Below are 20,183 nucleotides of genomic sequence, written 5' to 3'. Positions count from 1 at the left end.
AATGTTCGCAGTTTATGTTTGTTCTTGTGGTTCAGGTATTTTTGTCAGGCACATTCTTCATAGGGATATTAGGAAGTGATAAAAGGGGTCATCAGGGGTTAAACATAGTCTTTATATATGGCTGGGGGTGCCATACAAAGTGATAGCTCCCCAAATCCCCTGCAGCTGCTGATTGAATGACTCCCGTTTCCTGCTCGACCCCGCTGCTTCCTGTACCGCATCGTCCCTACAGCTGCCCTGTTCAGCCAATAACTGGCGGAGGCGGGAATGACGTATCACAGGAACAGGAAAGAAGTGGTGATAAATCAGGTCGCTATTGGAACATGGCTCCATTAACTTTGGTAGTCCCAGTCTTATATTGTCCCCTACCATATATAAAAAAAACGTTATTATCCCTGGACAACCTGATTATATTCTCAAATGGAGGAGAGAGCACCTTCCAAAACACACGGTCAGGGTCTCAGGGTCAGATATGGTGTTTTTTTTTTTTGCAGAAATCAATATTACAGGCGTTTTTAAGAAACTTTGTAATTGGGTTTATTAGCCGAAAAATGCATTTTTATTATGAAAAAACTGTTTGAAGTTCTCCCCCCTGTCTTCATGGTTTTCTTATAGAGAGGGGAGGGGTGGAGGGAGATGAGGAACCAAAACAGGACAACAAAGAGTTAATTTACAGCTACATCACCGGGCTATCTCCTCTGAAGTCAGCACTGACCTCTCTGACCTCTGAATACCGGCTTTCACACAGGTCCCAACTGTGTAATCCTTTGTTCTAATTATTTAACTGTGTATTATGTACCTCTGTACTGTATGCATAGAAAAAAGTGCTGCGGAATCTGTTGGCACTATACAAATAAATTTATTATTATTATTCTTTGCTCTCTGCTGGCGACTAATCTCCCTCCTTCCTGGTCCCCCCTCCCCTCTCCATGGAACAGACAGGGCCGACTGATGTAAAAGAGTCAAGATTTCCTGATAATGAGCAGTGACTGAGAGAGAGGAGGGAGGAGGGGGCCTGGGGAAAGTCTTTTTGAATGTAGATAATGGCAGATTTGCCTAATAAACCCAATTACAAAGTTTCTTACAATCGCCTGGACTATTGATTTCTGCAAAAAAAACACAGAAAAAAAACAGTGACACTTTAATTAACTCCATAGGTCCTTGACATATAAGAACCACAGAGCAGCGGCGGGGGTTGTGAGCTGTGATACGGCACAGAAACAGGTAAGTATGGATTCTTTAATATGTTCCTCCAAACCCCCCCCCCCCCTTAACTATATTGTATTTTTTGCCAGAATTCTCCTTTAACCCCTAAACGACCTAGGACGTAACGGTATGTCCTGAGCTATGAAGCGCGCTCCGGCACCTCACCGTTAATGACACGTGTGTGACTGCGGGGGTCCCGATCGGTAAAACGGACCGCCTGAGGTCTCTCACCTGCCTCCGTGCGGTCCGATCGGCGCTCTGGTCACTGAGCCTGCACAGGCAGGCTCAATGAGCAGAGCGCCGATAACATTGATCAATGCTACACGGTTCAGGGAAGAAAAAGAGTGCTGCACCTCACACCTAAGGCTGACACTAGTGCCTCTCGGCTGCATAAAAAACATCAGAATTCTGTATGTGAATTGATCAAGCCACACTGCCCCATGTACCGCGTGCAGGTATCTGATACACATGGGTCCCTACACTAAGTCCACACTGTGCCAGTCAGTGACTACCACCCCCGCAGGCGTGCACAGTCAGGGAAGGGAGGCCATGGAACGGCCCTGCAACCCCCATGCCACAGGACCAGACCCAAAAATGCCACACCAAAACCCAGCCAGCACCACCGGCGGAGGAAGCTGCCCCCAAACAGCACAGTCTGGATAAGGTATTGCACTCACCATAGCTATCAAAGATAGAATGGGACAGACAGGAGGGATTAAAACCATGAGCACTCAGGTGTCTCCTGCTAATTGCGGTCATGTGGTGAGTGCAATACCTTATCCAGACTTGTGCTGTTTGGGGGCAGCTTCCTCCGCCGGTGGTGCTGGCTGGGTTTTGGTGTGGCATTTTTGGGTCTGGTCCTGTGGCATGGGGGTTGCAGGGCCGTTCCATGGCCTCCCTTCCCTGACTGTGCACGCCTGCGGGGGTGGTGGTCGCTGACCGGCACAGTGTGGACTTAGTGTAGGGACCCATGTGTATCAGATACCTGCACGCGGTACATGGGGCAGTATGGCTTGATCAATTCATATACAGAATTCTGATGTTTTTTATGCAGCCGAGAGGCACTAGTATCAGCCATAGGTGTGAGGTGCAGCACTCTTTTTCTTCCCTGAACCGTAAATTGATCAATGCTATGCCTATGGCATAGCAATGATCAATTTAAAAAAGGAAAGTGATCAATGTACAAGTCCCCCAAAGGGACTTAAAATGTATAAAAAAAAAAGTTAAAATCACTAACACACTACCCCAAAACCCCACCCCCAATAAAAGTTTAAGTCACCCCCCTTTTTATTAAAATATATAAAGCATCATTGCAAACAGTGAAGTCGAAAAGAGGGAAAAAAAGTGCGCAGATTACCGATTTTATGTTACATTATATATAAAAAAAAAAAAAAAAAAAAAAAAAAAAGTGATCAAAACGTCCGATCTTCACAACTATGGTATTAATAAAAACTAGAGATCATGGCGGAAAAAATGACACCCCATACAGCCCCGTAGGTGAAAAAATAAAAGCGCTATAAGCGTCACAATAGGCCCATTTTATTAATATTTAATTGCCAAAAAAAAAGGATTTCATAAAAAATATATATATAACATTAGAGAATCTGTGTAACCTGCATGTGGTTGTGTTCGGACTGACCTATAGAGTAAAAGTATCATGTCGCTTTTACCGTATAGTGCATTACGTAGACACAGGAACCCCCCAAACGTTACCATATTGCATTCTTTTTTACGATTTCACCTATTTATATCTTCATAAATAATATATTTGGAATTCCATCATACATGTTATGGTAAAATGAATGACGCTATTACAAAGTACAACTATTCCTGTAACAAACAAGTCCCCACATGGCCTGTAGATAGAAAACTGAGAGTGCTAGAGCTCTTAGAAGGGGAGGAGGGAAAAACGAAAGCGCAAAGATCAAAATTTGCGCGGTCCACTGGGTCATTTTGGGCCTGGTCCTCAAAGGGTTAATGTGACCTTCTCTAAGTTTATAAAAGCGCCTGTCCAACTGTTTCATGTTTTGGTTCTTTTGCTGTTCTCTAACAAGGAGCTTGTAAGGTGGTGCTGGGTGGTGACCTAATATCATCTTCCTGGAGGACAATGCTCCCGCTCATCATTAGGGAAAGGATATGCTGGAGACTGCCGGACACCACATGGACCAGCTGCACCTTATCCAGACCGAAATCCTTTAGAAAAGCTATGAGATCAGCTGAGTAGTAAGGAAGAGGCCTGTAACTCCATACTGCAGAACCTCATTGGCCTCAGAGACACCCTCCAAGTAGGATACTATGTCTTAGAAGAGACTTGTGAACAGTAGGAGACATTGTTGTCCTCTGTAATTGATTCTCAAGGTCACATGACAGGTTATAGAGATGCTGACGTGTTGTTGGGGTATATACCCACCACTGGGGGGCGGCTTTTGTTTCAACAAATTGAGAAGAGGAAATCCCCCATTGCTGCTTCTACTTAGATTTCCTACATTCTATATAATATCACTGAAGTGGGAACTTTTACGCTTTCCATCAATTCCAGTCAAATAGGTAGTGTATGTAGTAAACAAAAAAAAAAACAAACACACACATGCTATAGAGTGTATACTACAGCATAATATACATAATATTAATAAAGTTATTCACAAAAGTTTTTATTTTTGTTCAAAATAAATGTTACGTGATACCCCCCATGCCCCCCAGTTGCTGGCTGGTAATAAAATCTATGTAAAAATATGTTTATTTTTGTGGAGTGTCATGGGGGCGGGGCTTTTCCGGCTTTGTGCCCCCCTATTCCTCTTCGGTCCATGATTTACAATCCCGCCCCCTGCTGGTAGGCAGCCTGGTATGTCACCCGGACTGAAATCTCGCACAGGCTCCGTGTTCTTCCTCCGCCCTGGCTGCTGGTAGCTGAACATTGCTATCCCACTTTACATGGACTGATGCTTCTTTTCACTTATAATGTACAGATTGAGGGAGATTTATCAAACATGGTGTAACGTGAAACTGGCCCAGTCGCCCCTAGCAACCAATCAGATTCCACCTTTCATTTTCCAAAGAGTCTGTGAGGAATGAAAGGTGGAATCTGATTGGTTGCTCGGGGCGACTGAGTCAATTCTACTTTACACCATGTCTGATAAATCTCCCCCAATGTGTCCACAGTGATGACTTTATTTTGCGACTTCTCGAAAGAACGATACATTCAGCAACATATCTGTAAACGGAGAAAGTAATAATTACAATCTGTATATAGTGCTACAAAATGTATAGACAGACATCCATCCATGCGGCCGGGTTACTAAGTAAATGACAGATTTTCTATTTCTAAGTGTTGGGTGCTGTGTGCAGGTTGTGCTTAAAAGGGGAAGCACACCCCCAAAAAAAATATTTTAAATCAACTGGTGCAAGAAAGTGCCAGAGATTTGTAAATTACTTCTAGAAAAAAAAAAAAATCTAAAGTCTTCCAGTACTTATCAGCTGCTGTATGTCCTGCAGGGAGTGGTGTTTTCTTTCCAGTCTGACACAGTGCTCTCTGCTGCCACCTCTGTCCATGTCAGGAACTGTCCAGAGCAGGAAGAGATTTCCTATGGGGATTTGCTGCTGATATGGACAGAGGTGGCAGCAGAGAGCACTGTGTCAGACTGGAGATAATACGCCATTTCCTACAGCACATACAGCAGCTGATAAGTACTGGAAGACTGGAGATTTTTTTATATAGAAGTAAATTACAAATCTCTGGCACCAGTTGATTTGAAAGAATTTTTTTGGTTGTTGAACTTCCCCTTTAACAACACAGCAGCAAGATATCTTTTACAAGGCATGAAAATCTTCTAGGAGAATGGAGTGACATAGGCTTTAATGGTTATCCGTATCGCAGCGGATTTCACTGGGAAACTCAAGCTCAAGTCAATCCATTTTGATATGGTAGGTGTGACGGTTTCCTAATAGTACGTTCCCCCTTCTCATCTGAACCCCTTGATTTCCCGGCTGTACACATTACAGTCTTACCTGTGACAAGATGTTGCTTAGCTGTAAATGTATCATTTAATCTTTCCCAAGAACGAGTTAAGTTCTTGATATCGGACAGACGGTTATCCTGTATCTGTAGAAGCAGCTTCCTTTGTAGGTATCTGCAGAATATTTAAGGAATTGTTTTCTACCTATGACTGTATCCATGTTTTCCAGGACTCCTTAGGGCTGCATCCAACTTCTTTATTTATCTTAAAGAAGCACGCCAACATTTTATTTTAAATTGTCCCCCCGCTGCGCGCTGGTGCTTCTTTGATAATATCTTCTATATTTTATCTATCATTATCTGCTGATCTCCAGGCTTTAGGCCAAATTGCGCTGTGGTAGGGAATGGGTAACAAGAAAAGAAAAAACAAACTAGGTGATCGTGTGAATAAGGTTCCTAGCAGGGCCCGATCAACGATTTAAACGAGCGCCGATCTGCTAGATCGGCGCTCGTTTACTGGGCCTATTACACGGCCCGATAATCGTTTAACAAGGGCTGCAGGGACATCGTTACTGATGTCCTTGCAGCCCTTGTTTCATACATTACCTGTCCAGGCGCAGGTCTTCTCCTTCTCCCGGTCCTGCGCAGCAGCATCAGCTTCGGAGCCAGTGATTGGCTGAGCGGTCTGTAAGCTCAGACAGGCCGCTCCGAAGCTGATGCTGCCACGCGGGACCAGGAGAAGGAGAAGACCTGCAGCCTGGACAGGTAATGTATGATGTTTGTGAAATCGTCAGACGCCCGCTATTTCATGTAGCGATGCGCGAGTGGCGACCGATGATTTTAGGGTTGAACCTAAATGAACGATCAGCCGATGACAAGATCATCGGCTGATCGTTCTCTCTATTCCACGGGGCAATAATTATCGCCCGATTCAGCCGATTATCGATCCGTGGAATAGGCCCCTAAGGACTAATAACTCGGTTCCCGAACCCTTTGGTGTTTAAACAAAATTTCCCCTGAAGTTTAGTTTAGTTTTCCAACAAAATCAGAGGAGATAACTGTTAGTTGCACTATTATTATGGTTATTGAGGTGTTCGGGAACACGATGGTTACAGGAGCAGGGATACCTGTCATAATGATGGGAATCCCTGCCCTAAACGGATGTCCCCCGTGGCAAAGAGACAAGAGTGGGGTGGCTGTTTAAACTTGCCGTCGGTCTCTCCGTTGCAGGGAACAATTGTTTATAGTGGGGATTCACGTCATTGTGACAGGTGTCCCCACTCTTTTACAGTAAGTGGTGGTGCAAGGTGCATCACAACTTACTGCTAGCCTTTACACTCTGTGACCCGGACGCTCTGCACCTGACCCACGGAGAGTAAAAACCAATTAAACACATTTACTTCCAGGCTGTGTATCTTAAAATCGATCCGCTGGTTCCTGTGATCTTTGCCGTTATTTAGAAATACAAATGAGGTCTGTTGTGCACTGGAGATGGGCCCGGCGCCCCTAGTGCACAGATATCTCCTCCCCCAGGTGATGCGCGCTTCTCTTCTTATTAAGCCCTGCCTTCAGTTCCCTGCCCAGTGCGGGCGCCATCATCAGAGCGGGGTATAAGCCTTACTGTGCAGGCTCAATGCACCCACTGAGAGGGACTGTGGATGTCAGTGAAGAGCAGCTCGGCACTCAACAACAGGCCACAGAGCCAGGCCGAGCTGGACAGAAAAATGAAGGTGGACTGAGTAAGAAGAGAAGGCGTGCATCACCGGGGGGAGGAGATATCTTTGCACTGGGGGCGCCAGGCTCACCACCTGTGCGCAACGGACCCCATTTCTATTTCTGAATATGTATCATAAGATACATAGGTTCCACAGAAATTTCTGCGGTACTTACGTAGTGCTGAAGGCTGAGGGAATAGTATACACATAGTATACACTCCGGCCGGGATCCCTAGCGGCGCTGCGAGAAACTGACATGTCAATGACATGACATTCAATGAATAGCGGACGCAAAAAAAGTTTCGGTTCACACAATGGAGCGTGCGGCTCCAGCCGCATTCTCCATTGTGTTCAGTGGGGAGTTCTGATGCGGGCGTACATGGATGCGCCCGCATCAGAGCTCAGTACCACCCGGGATGATCTTTTCTGAGACCGGCCGTTCCATGATCCGGCCGGGTCACGGAAAGACCAGTCTCATACTACATGTGACCATAGCCTAATAACGTAATGTACCTGGCACTCCTCCCTGGTTCTAATCCTTAGTCAGCAGCCGGGAGGAGCAGTGCAGGTACTGCTGGGCATCAGCGGCAGTTTTCTTCTGTAGTATTACATCAGCAGGGGGCAGCACTACTGTGATGCTGCCCCCTACTAGACACCATAAGTATGGCCCTCTAGAGGAGTAATATCTGTTACTGGCGCCTGCTATCCCCTCCATAAACAGCAAGCAGCAACAAAACTGGAGAGAGGAAGGTTACCTGAGTGTCCCACTATTTAGAGGTGTACTGCTGGGGTCCCTGGAAGTTCAGGGCCCACCAGGAGAGATTAAAGTGTCACTGCCTTTTTTTTTTGTTTTTTTTTTGCAGAAACCAATACTACAGGCGATTTTAAGAAACTTTGTAATTGGGTTTATTAGGCAAATATGCCATCATCTACATTCAAAAAGACTTTCCCCAGGTCCCCCCCACCCCCTCCTCTCTCATCCACTGCTCATTATCAGGAAATCTCGACTCTTTTACATCAGTCTGGCCCTGTGTAATCTATGGAGAGGGGAGGGGGGAGAAGGTAGATTAGATGCCAGTAGAGAACAAAGGATTACACAGCGGGACCTGTGTGAAAGCCGGTATTCAGAGGTCAGAGAGGTTAGTGCTGACTTCAGAGGAGATAGCCCCGTGTTGTAGCTGTAAATTAACTCTTTGTTGTCCTGTTTTGGTGCCTCATCTCTCTCCACCCCTCCCCCCTAAATAGAAAATCACGAAGATATGATAAAAATGCATTTTTCGGCTAATAAACCCAATTACAAAGTTTCTTAAAATCGCCTATACTATTGATTTCTGCAAAAAAAAAAAATGTAAACGACAGTGACACTTTAACCCTTTGAGGACCAGGCCCAAAATGACCCAGTGGACCGCGCAAATTTTGATAATTGCGCTTTCGTTTTTCCCTCCTCCCCTTCTAAGAGCTCCAGCACTTTCAGTTTTCTATCTACAAGCCATGTAAGGTCTTGTTTTTTACAGGAATAGCTGTACTGTGTAATGGCGTCATTCATTTTACCATAACATGTATGACGGAATCCCAAATATATTATTTATGAAGATATAAATTGGTGAAATCGTAAAAAAGGATGCAATATGATAACGTTTGGGGGGTTCCTGTGTCTACGTAATGCAGTATATGGTAACAGCGACATGATACTATTATTCTATAGGTCAGCCCGAACACAACCATATGCAGGTTACACAGATTCTCTAATGTTATATATATATTTTTTTTATGAAATCCTTTTTTTTTGGCAATTAGTTAATAATATAATGGGCCTATTGTGACGCTTATAACGGTTTTATTTTTTCACCTAAAGGGCTGTATGGGGTGTAATTTTTTCCGCCATGATCTCTAGTTTTTATTAATACCATATTTGTGAAGATCGGACGTTTTGATCACTTTTTATGAATTTTTTGATATATATAATATAACATAAAATGGGTAATCCGCACACTTTTTTCCCTCTTTTCGTCTACGCCGTTCTCCGTTCGCAATGACGCTTGTTATACTTTAATAGATTGGACAATTACGCACGCTACGGTATATTATATGCTTATTTATTATTTATTTTTATATATTTTATTTATATAATGGGAAAGGGGGGTGATTTCAACTTTTATTGGGGGAGGGGTTTTGGGGTAGTGTATTAGTGTTTTTAACTTTTTTTTTCTACACATTTGAAGTCCCTTTGGGGGACTTTTACATTCACTACTTGGATTTCTACACTGATGATTGCTATGCCATAGGCATAGCATTGATCAGTGTTATCGGCGATCTGCTCATTGAGCCTGCCTGTGCAGGCTTAGTGCAGCAGATTGCCGATCGGACCGCACGGAGGAAGGTGAGAGACCTCCGGCGGTCCGTTTTAACGATCGGGACCCCCGCAGTCACACTGCGGGGGTCCCGATCAGTAAGTGACAGGGGACTCCCCCTGTCACTTACACTTAAATGCCGCGGCCGCGATCGCTGCAGCGTGTCATTACCGGTGAGGTCCTGGCTGCTGATTGCTCCACTCCGGAGCGCGCTTCATAGCCGGAGAAACACCCAGGACATAGAGTTACCTCCAGGGTCGTCTGGTGACAGACTTCCATGACGTAACTCTACGTCCTGGGTCGTCTAGGGGTTAAAGCTTCCAAATGGGCCAGTCCAAGGCAAATGGTAGAATTTTGTATAGAAAAGTGAACATTTTCTGTTAATGGCAAAACAATATAATTTATTTAGGAAGGATACTGGTTTCTGTAATACTTCTCTGCGTCCTGCAGCCACTCTAACATGTCGGCTATGGACGGGCTGTGAGAGGTGCGTCCCAGCAATGACTCCAGGCCAAGCTTCTCTGCATTTACCTCATAGACATAGAGAACTGATCCCACCTGCTGACTCACACAGTCCCTCACACTCTGAAGGATACACCTGCAACAATAAACACATTTTACCAAACTGTAATATCATATTCCTGTATCAGTGATCAAAAATGATTTGATTAGATATCCCCAAAACAATAGATAAAGTACAATACATTTTTTCCTGCTTACCTACAGAACTGACTGTTCACTTAAAGGGGTTATCCAGTGCTACAAAACACGGCCACTTTTGCCCCACTCTTGTTTCAAGTTCAGGTGTGGTTTGTAATTAAGATCCATTTACTTCAATGGAACTAAGTATCAAACCCCACCCAATCTGGAGACAAGAGAAGGGGAAAGTGGCCATGGTTTTGTAGCACTGGATAACCCCTTTAAGGCCTAAGATATCCCACCTTTGACAGATGTCATTGTAATAAGATAATTAAAGGAGTACTCTAGAGGGGAAAACAACTGGTGTCAGAAAGTTATATAGATTTGTAAATTACTTTAAAAACAAATCTTCCAGTACTTGTCAGCTGCTGTATGTCCTGCAGGAAGTGATGTATTCTCTCCAGGCTGACAGTGCTCTCTGCTGCCACCTCTGTCCATAACAGGAGAGGTTTTCGATGGGGATTTGCTGCTGCTCTGGACAGTTCCTGACATGGACAGAGGTGGCAGCAAAGAGCACTGTGTCAACCTGGAGAGAATACATCACTTCCTGCAGGACATACAGCAGCTGACAAGAACTGGAAGACTTGTTTTTAAAGTAATTTACAAATCTATATAACTTTCTGACACCATGTTTTTTTTGCTGCTGCTCTGGACAGTTCCTGACATGGACAGAGGTGGCAGCAAAGAGCACTGTGTCAGACTGGAAAGAATACACCACTTCCTGCAGGACATACAGCAGCTGCTAAGTACTGGAAAACTTGAGATTTGTTAATAAAAGTAATTTGCAAATCTGTATAACTTCTCACACCAGCTGATGTGAATTTTTTCCTTCTGGAGTACCCCTTTAATGTTATTCACTTCAGTGTATTGATAGGGCTGATGTATGTCTGTGCCTCGTTTAACATGTTCCACTGTCGTCTGTGTTAATATTGGACAGCTGGCAAATGATATCAAAAGCTGAAGGATCTACTAGGATATGGTCAGAGATCCTCACATTTACATACATTCTAATGTACATTACACAGGATTTATTAATAGGCATCAAATACGCACAACTAAAAGTCCTTCCAGACGGCTCAATATGAGGCCATTTACGGAAGCAAATGAGCGTTGATCAGCGAGATCGGTGCTCATGTGAAACGAATTCAGAAGGCATGATGCTGCCAGGCCGCACAAACGATCACTGTATCGTTTGTGCTGCCTTTTAAATATATCGCTATATATGTCAGCTGTTCATCCCGTTTACACAGGAAGATGTGTGACCATATAAGGCGATATATTTTAACACGGCAAAAAGAAAAAAATCTGATCAGCTGAGCATGGGGCGTTTTCCTGCTCCTTCGGCTGATCGATGACATTTTTACACAAGCCGATCATCAGCCAAAGGTGCAATTCTAGCAATAATCGGACCCTGTAAAAGGGACTTAAAGTGTCACTGTGGTTACTTTTTTTTTTTTTGCAGAAATCAATAGTACAAACGTTTTAAAGAAACTCTGCAATGGGTTTTATTAAGCAAAAGAGTTTCATTCTGTACTCGATCAGCTGTTTTACAGCCTCCCCCTCACATCTGTGTCTATTATGCTCTATGGACGGTGGAGGGGTTGAGGAAACATATAGAGCAGACAAACAGCTTATGTATAGCAGAAAGCACAACACAACATCCTGCAATCTTATCTCCCCAAGTTCCTTGACCAGCACTGATCAGTCTGACCTGTGAATCTTTTAAAATGTCACTGTCGTTTAATTATTATTATTACTTTTTTTTTGCAGAAATGAATAGTACAGGCGATTTTAAGAAACTTTGTAATTGGGTTTATTAGCCGAAAAATGCATTTTTATCATGAAAAAACTGTTTGAATCTCTCCCCCCTGTCTTCATGACTTGCTTATGGAGAGGGGAGGGGTAAAGAGAGATGAGGCCCCAAAACAGAACAACAAAGAGTTGATCACCCGGCTATCTCCTCAGACAGTCAGCACTGACCTCTCTGACCTCTGTATACTGCTGTCACCCACCTCCATGTTGTATAATCCTTTGTTCTCTGCTCTCTGCTGCCGACTAACTCCCTCCTCCCCTCTCTATAGAACAGACAGGGTTGTTTCTGATGCAACAAGTCACAATTTCCTGATATTTTGCAGTGAATGGAAAAGAGAAGGGCGGTGGGACCTGGGAAAAGGCTTTTTGAATGCAGATAATGGCATATTTGGCTAATAAACCCAATTACAAAGTTTCTTAAAATCGCCTGGACTATTGATTTCTACCAAAAAAAAAAACAACAGTGTGCCCAGACAGTCTCCAAACTGCACAGCTACTTCTCTGCTCACTCATCCCTCCTCGACCCCTCCCTGCTCCATAGGTTAAAATGGCACAACAGAACATTTTGCTTCTCTGTAATGTATACAACTTTGCCTGATAATGGGCAGATAAAGTAGTGAGGGGGGAGGCTGCAAAACCTAATAAACGCTTATACTATTGACTTCTGCAAAAAAAAAAAAAAATACAACCACAGAAAAAAAACCTACATCTTATCATTTAGCTTCTCAAGAGTGAGGTCAACTGCTGCCTCCAGCTTATAGCGAAGTCGATCCTGTAGATCAGAGAAGCCACTGAGAGGGGTCTTTGGGAAAGCAACTTTCTGGCATGACTGCAGCTGCTCAGCCAAGTTACTCAATGAGATCACCAATGGGGCACACTCCAGAATAGCTCGGCTCCATTCCTCCTGTTGTTGCTCTATAGCATCAAAGCACTGTCTAAGAGATTGCTGAACAGACAACAGGGCTGCATCCTCTGGCATTCTAAAATGGAGAGAAGAAGGGTATAAAAGTTACGTGGTATACGAGAACATTATACCAAACGTAAGGGAAGGGAACCTTGGCTCTGCAGCTGTTGCAAAACTACAACTCCAATCATGCCCAGACAGTCAAAGCTTTACTTATCCAGGCATGATGGGAGCTGTAGTTTTGCCAAAGCTGGAGGGCAAAAGCTCCCTACCCCTGACCTATATAGTAAATGTAAAGTTACATAACAAAGGCCCAGGTAAATAGTTCAGGCGAGAGCAGACATAGGTGGTGCTCAATGACACAGGCATCTTAGTAAGAGGTTCAGGGAGGATCCGGTGTGTTCACATATTTACCAGTATTAGATCACAACAAAATGTACAAAATATAATGGTTGATCTGCTTCGCATAAGTATATGTTAAAGTGTACCTGTTTTTATTTTCTGCAGAAATCAATAATACAGGCGATTTTAAGAAACTTTGTAATTGGGTTTATTAGCCAAAAAATGCATTTTTATCATAAGAAAGCAGTTTGAAGCCCCCCCCCCCCCCCCCCCCCCCCCCCCCCCCCCCCCCCCCGGTGTCTTCATAGTTCTCTTATGGAGAAGGGAGGGGTGGAGGGAGATGAGGCACCAAAACAGGACAACAAAGAGTTAATTTACAGCTACATCACCAGACTATCTCCTCTGAGGTCAGCACTGACCTTTCTGACCTCTGAATATTGGCTTTCACACAGCTCCCACTGTGCAATTCTTTGTTCTCTGCTCTCTGCTGCCGACCAATCTCCCCCCTCCAGAGAACAGACAGGGGCACATCTGATGCAACAAGACGAGATTTCCTGATAATGAGCAGTGAATGAGAGAGAGGGGACCTGGGGAAAGTCTTTTTACATGCAGATAATGGCAGATTTGCCTAATAAACCCAATTACAAAGTTTCTTAAAATCGCCTGGACTATTGATTTCTGCAAAAACAAACAAAAACAAAACACAACAGTGACACTTTAAGGCATATGGGGTATTCTGCCTTGATCACTACTAACATAAGTGGTAATTATAATTTTTGGAATGTGACTTTTTGTGCTCGAGATGGACATAGTATTGATAATGACATGGACATCACTCAATATACATTTATTTAGCAAGAAACAAGGTTTTTTCTCTACCTTGTATTATAATTTCTGACAAGAGGATGCAAGCTCTTTTTTGTGTTGTGTGATTTACTTTAACCCCTTAACGACATCGGGCGTACCCATACGCCCCCGTTGCCTGGGCTTTAACGCAAACGGGCGTATGGGTACGCCCGATGTTTCCCCGATCGCTGCGTGTTCACACACAGCGGTCGGGGAAGATGGCCTGCTATAAATCATAGCAGGCCATCTTAGCTTCACGGCACGGGGGGTGGTTAACACCCCCCGTGCTTACGATCGCCGCTATAGGCTGATCAATTCAGATCAGCCAATAGCGGCGATCGGAACCTTTCCGGGTCATCGGCGACCCGATGACCCGGAAAAAAATGGCGGTCGGTGCTGTCCGAGGACGGCACCGACCGCCATTACTGTAAAAAGTAATGGTGATCACGGCGATCGGGCCGGTGGCACGGCGATCAGAGTCCCACAATATAGTAAATACCTGCCCTGGACCCCTCAGCTAGGTAGCCGAGGGGTCCAGAGCAGGTATTTGTACATTACTCACCTGTCCCGGGCTCCTGATCGGCGTCTTCCGGGTTCGCGGCGTCCTCCGTCATTCCGTTCGGTCTTCGGGTCTTTCCGGCGGTCCCCGTCGTCTTCTTTCGGCTATTTTCGGCTCCAGCCTCGTCATTTTCCGGATTTTGCGCTCTGCTGCCCTCTAGCGGCTGATATGTGTAATACACTTATCAGCAGCTACAGGGATATTCAGAATGTAGAAAAAGGTTGTTTTTTTTTTCCAAATTTTTTTTTTTTCTATTTTCCGCACCCTATCGCCGTTGGTGTTTTTTTTCTATATCCTACTGCCACGGTCTGCTTATAAGTGCCGCACATAAGTGCGGCATTTATCAGCAACTCCTTTGTTGGCGTAGGTTTTTTTTTTATACTTACTGTAAAAAAACACGTAAAAAACACTACATTACACCACACTACATTGAATAAAGTTTGACACTACACCACTACATACCCCATATACTAGTCCCCATATAAAGATGGCCCCCAGGGTGTTTTCGGCGTCAGAGGGATAAGTTATTATTACCTCCGACACCGAAACAGCCAGTGAGGATGAATGGGGGGGATCCTTCTTTCCTCCATTCATCCTCATCATCCAGTGACGTGTCTGGGGGTAGCGTAGTGTGCGCTGCCCCCCAGACACGTCTTTTCTGCCAGTACCGTCCCAATAAGAGATCACGGTATGGCGTGAAATTCTACAAACTCTGTGACAGTACCTCAGGGTACACTTACAGATTTCGTGTACGTGCAAACTGCGGAATGGCGAAGGATAACCCTTTGTGCATTCCGCAGCTGGCACCCACCGGCGGACTGATGCGGGCGCATGTCTCTACCCGTGTCATAGACTCCATTCTATGCACGGGCGGAATCCGTCGTCCATCCAAAGAATGAACACGTTGGACGGAGAGCGGAATCCGCCCGTGCATAGAATGGAGTCTATGACACGTGTGGAGACGTGCGCCTGCATCAGTCCGCCGGCGGGTGCCAGCTGTGGAATGCACGAAGGGTTATCTGTCGCGATTCCGCAGTGTGCATGTACCCTTAGAGTGTATGTAGGAAGGGACACCCGAATCCAGCCCCCAGATGCCCACTCCCCCCCCCCCCATCCTCGGAGTTAGTGGGGAGATCGTCCGGGAACTGATCTTCCCACTGCTGGATAAAGGTTACCACCTGTACGGGATAACTTTTATACCAGCACCCCCTCTTCCAGTCCCTCGCTGCCCTGTAGCTTGCGGCACGATCCGAACATATCAGAAGCAGTAATAGCGCCCTAATATTTAGCAGCCATGGAGCGGACCCAGCGCTTCTGGATATGTGGGACCCCGTATCGCACCAGGACAACATTTTCCAGGTGACGTCCCCCCCACTGGAGAACAGGAGACCCCAGAAGAAGTGCAGAGTGTGGGGTAACAGGGGATCAGGAAGGACACCATTTTCCAGTGTGACACCTGTCCTGATCCCCCCGGCCTCTGCATACTGGATCGCTCCAAGGCGCACCACACGTCACTGGGGTTCTACATTATCTAAATTCTGTCCCTTATTCCTATTTCAGGGGTCACGTTGGTCCGGGGATTATTCTGATCGCCATTATAGAGTCGGGAAGGAATTTTTCCCTGTGATGAGGCTACTGTCGTCTGCCTCACGAGGGGTTTTTGCCTTCCTCTGGATCAACACAGGTTGAGTTTGATGGACACCTGTCATTTCCAACCTTATAAACTAATAATTGGCCCAATTGCCCCCAAATAAATTAGAATTGTCCCTTTTCCCCAGCTAAGTAGGTATGGCCACCATTCCCATTAGAGGATGCCATGATGCAATTACAAAGCCTCTGTGCGGCCAGGACAGTAGAAACCCCCCCCAAGTGACCCCATTCTGGAAACTACACCCCATAAGGAATCTAAGAAGGGGGGCAGCGGGGATATGGCCCCCTGGTGACGGCCACATTTGGGACGTGAAAATGAAAAAAATTGTATTTTTTATTTTCTCGGCACATGTTCTACGTAAGTGCCCGTCACCAGTGGGGTCCATATGCTCACTGCACCCCTTGTTAGATTCCTTATGGGGTGTAGTTTCCAGAATGGGGTCACTTGTTGGGGGTTTCTACTGTCCTGGCAGCACAGGAGCTTTGTAATTGCGACATGGCCTCCATCCTCCATTCCAGCCTCTAAATGGCGCTCTGTCCCTTTGGTGACTTGCCCTGTGCCCATATGGCACATTATGCCCACATGTGGGGTATTTTCGTACTCAGGGGACACTACCCTACACGTTTTGTGTTCATTTTCTTTTTTAACCCCTTGTGGAAATGGAAAAAAATCAAGGCTAGACCAACATTTAGTGTAATTTTTGTAAAATTTTTACTCTAAATTATTAATCTTGTCATGTTTTTTCATTTTCACAAGGGGTTAAAAGATAAAAAAAAACATTTAATGTGTAGAGCAATTTCCCCTGAGTACGGAAATACCCCACATGTGGACATAAAGCGTAATGCGGGTGCAGGGTAAGCCTCCGAAGGGAAGAAGCGCCATTTGGTTTTTGAAGGCTGGATTTGGATGGAATGGATTTCGAGGGGCCATGTTGCATTCAAAAGGCCCCTGTGTTGCCAAGACAGTTGAAACCCCCCACAAGTGACCCCATTATGGAAACTGAACCCCTCAAGGAATGTAACAAGGGGTGTAGTGAGCATATGGACCCCACTGGTGACGGACACAAATGTGGAACAATGTGGCGTGAAAATAAAATATTACATTTTTTACACTATAATGTTGGTTTAGCCTTGAATATATCATTTTCACAAGGGGTTAAAAGAGGAGAAGAAAAACAAAATGTGTAGCGCAATTTCCCCCGAGTCCGTAAATACCCCACATGTGGACATAAAGCGCCATTCGGGTGCAGGGTAAGCCTCCGAAGGGAAGGAGCACCATTTCGTTTTTGAAGGCTGGATTTGGATGGAATGGATTTTGAGGGGCCATGTTGCATTCAAAAGGCCTCTGTGTTGCCAAGACAGTTGAAACCCCCCACATGTGACCCCATTATGGAAACTACACCCCTCAAGGAATGTAACAAGGGGTGTAGTGAGCATATGGACCCCACTGGTGACGGGCACAAATGTGGAACAATGTGGCGTGAAAATGAAATATTACATTTTTTACACTATAATGTTGGTTTAGCCTTGAATTTATCATTTTCACAAGGGGTTAAAAGAGAAAAAAACACACAATATGTGTAGAGCAATTTCCCCCGAGTCCGTAAATACCCCACATGTGGACATAAAGCGCCATGTGGGCGCAGGGCAAGCCTCCGAAGGGAAGGAGCGCCATTTGGATTTTGGAGGTTGGATTTGGCTAGAATGGATGATGAACGCCATGTCGCATTTACAGAGCCCTCGTGCTGCCAAAACACTGGAAACCCCCCACAAGTGACTCCATTCTGGAAACTGCACCCCTCAAGGAATCTAACAGGGGGGGGGAAAGAGGATATGGACCCCTTGATGACGGGCACATTTGTGCCATGAAAGTGAAAAAATGAAATTTTTCCCTTTCACGTCACATTGTTCCACATTTGTGCCCGTCACCAGTGGGGTCCATATCCTCATTGCACCCCTTGTTAGATTCCTTGAGGGGTGTAGTTTCCAGAATGGGGTCACTTGTGGGGGGTTTCCACTGTCCTGGTAGCATAGGGCCTCTGTAAATGCGACATGGCCCTTGAAATCCTTTCCAGTGAAATTCAGCTTCCAAAAGCCAATTGGCGCTCCTTCCCTTTGCAGGCTCGTCCTGCGCCCGCTTGGCACTTTATGTCCACATGTGGGGTATTTCTGTACTCGGGAGAAACTGCGCTACACATTTTTTGTCTTTTTTTGCCTCTTATCCCTTTAAGAAAATGAAAAATTGAAGGCTAGAACAACGTTTTAGTGTAAAAAATAAATTTTTCTTTTTTCACGCCATATTGTTCGGAAAATCTGTGAAGCACCTGTGGGGTCCAGATGCTCACCGCACCCCTTGTTACATTCCTTGAGGGGTGTAGTTTTCTAAATGGTGTCCCTTTAGGGGTGTTTTTTAGGATTTGACACCCCAGAGCCTCTGCCAACCTGAAGTGGTACAGTCAAAAATGACCAAATATAACGGAGGCGTTGAAATTCACTAGGCGCTCCTTTGTATCTGAGGCTTGTGGTTGCGTCAAATAGCGCAATAGGGCCACATATGGGGTATTTCTATAAACTGCAGAAACGGGGCAATAATTATTGGGGTGCATTTCTCTGGTAATAGGTTTATAATTATGAAAAATATTGGATTACAATAAAATCTCTGCACAGAAAATTAAAATTTTCAAATTCCTTACACACTTAGCTTTTATTTCTGTGACTCCCCTAAAGGGTTAAAACACTTTCTGGATCTGCTTTTGCAGAGTTTGGGGGGTGCAGTTTCTGAAATGGGGTGCTTTGTGGGGCTTTCTAACATACAGGCCCCTCAAATACACTTTAAACCTGAACAGGTCCCTAAAAATATCTGATTTTGAAATTTTACTGAAAATTTGGAAATTTGCTGCTAATGTTTTAAGCTCCCTATTGTGTAAAAAAAATGAAAAATAGTTTAATAAATGCCGCCAACATAAAGTAGACATGTTGCTATTGCTATTTAATATATAATTTATGTGGTATAACCACTTTCTGTATACGCAAAAAAGTTTCAAAGTTGGAAAAATGCATTTTTTCACATTTTTTCACATTATTTGGGTTTTTTTCATAAAGATTTGTTATGAGTATCGACTCCAATTTACCAGAAATGTAAAGTACAATATGTCACGAGAAAACAATCTCAGAATCAGCCGGATAGGTAAAAGCATCCCGAAGGTATTAATGACTAAAGTGACACTGGTCATATTCATAAAATTTGTCTCTGTCATTAAGGCCATTTCAGGCTCTGTCCTTAAGGGGTTAATTGTTTGTTTATTTTTGTCATGTTTCTTTGTTGTTTTTCTTTTTTGCTTTTCCATTATTAGTCATATATATATATATATATATATATATATATATATATATACATATATATTATGGTTCTATTACATAATAGTGCTTCTTTTATTTTTATGCGGCATACTACCTGCTGCACAGTTTTGCTGTGTTTGGTGATGTTCTCGATCTACAGACAATAATCCTACATTATTCAGCTCCTACGGACTATTCTAGGGGTCTCCCTTTTGGACTTTCTTATTTCTTTTATGTATAATGTAGTATTGCAAATTCTCCCATGTTCTATATTACTATGTAAATATCATCATTTAATATGGTAATACAAGAGATACTGTACTCTAGCCTTTTTTTTGTCACAATGCCGAAAAATTCAATAAAAACATTTGACAAAAAAAAAAAAGCTCTGGGCAAGTTTTTTTCATGACCTGTAGCTAAGTTACTACACAATCTGTCCCTAAGTACCCACAAGCTAAGTACCCACAATCTGTCCCCCCCCCCCAAACTACTTGTACCTTCAGATAGCTGCTTTTAATCCAAGATCTGTCCTGGGGTCCATTCAGCAGGTGATGTCCTAAAAACAACTTTTAATCCTACAGTGCTGTGTCTAACGGCCGGGGCTTACATTAGTATATGCATTAGGCTGGCACCACCTCTCTGTCCTTCCTCCCCACCCTCCTCATTATTAGGAATGATCCAGGAACATTTACTGCTGTTTGAGCTTTGCACAGGTGTATTAACAATCCAGCCCATGTTCATTATGCACACAGGTGGGGAATAGGGAGCAATCTGCCTGGAGCATTCCTAATGATGAGGAGGGTGGGGA

General features: G+C 44.3%; 1 protein-coding gene across 10 annotated transcripts in view; it reads right to left on the bottom strand.

The window, feature by feature from the left end:
• Positions 1 to 4,307: 4,307 nt before the first annotated feature.
• AIRIM (AFG2 interacting ribosome maturation factor) overlaps positions 4,308 to 20,183 on the bottom strand; it is a 38,796-nt gene continuing 22,920 nt past the window's right edge. For all 10 annotated transcript variants that reach the window (XM_069971685.1, XM_069971688.1, XM_069971683.1 and 7 more), the window contains 4 exons: positions 12,443 to 12,715; positions 9,643 to 9,822; positions 5,212 to 5,333; positions 4,308 to 4,417 (listed from right to left, as the gene is read on the bottom strand). In XM_069971685.1, the coding sequence (XP_069827786.1) occupies positions 4,374 to 4,417; positions 5,212 to 5,333; positions 9,643 to 9,822; positions 12,443 to 12,714 (618 nt within the window). In that variant the 5' untranslated portion in view covers position 12,715 and the 3' untranslated portion in view covers positions 4,308 to 4,373. The remainder of the gene's footprint in view (positions 4,418 to 5,211; positions 5,334 to 9,642; positions 9,823 to 12,442; positions 12,716 to 20,183) is intronic.

The sequence above is a fragment of the Dendropsophus ebraccatus genome, chromosome 5 (assembly GCF_027789765.1).
Source record: "Dendropsophus ebraccatus isolate aDenEbr1 chromosome 5, aDenEbr1.pat, whole genome shotgun sequence".
NCBI lineage: Eukaryota > Metazoa > Chordata > Amphibia > Anura > Hylidae > Dendropsophus > Dendropsophus ebraccatus.
The sequence above is the reverse complement of the archived record's forward strand: the minus strand, read 5'-3'. Positions and strand labels throughout refer to the sequence as shown.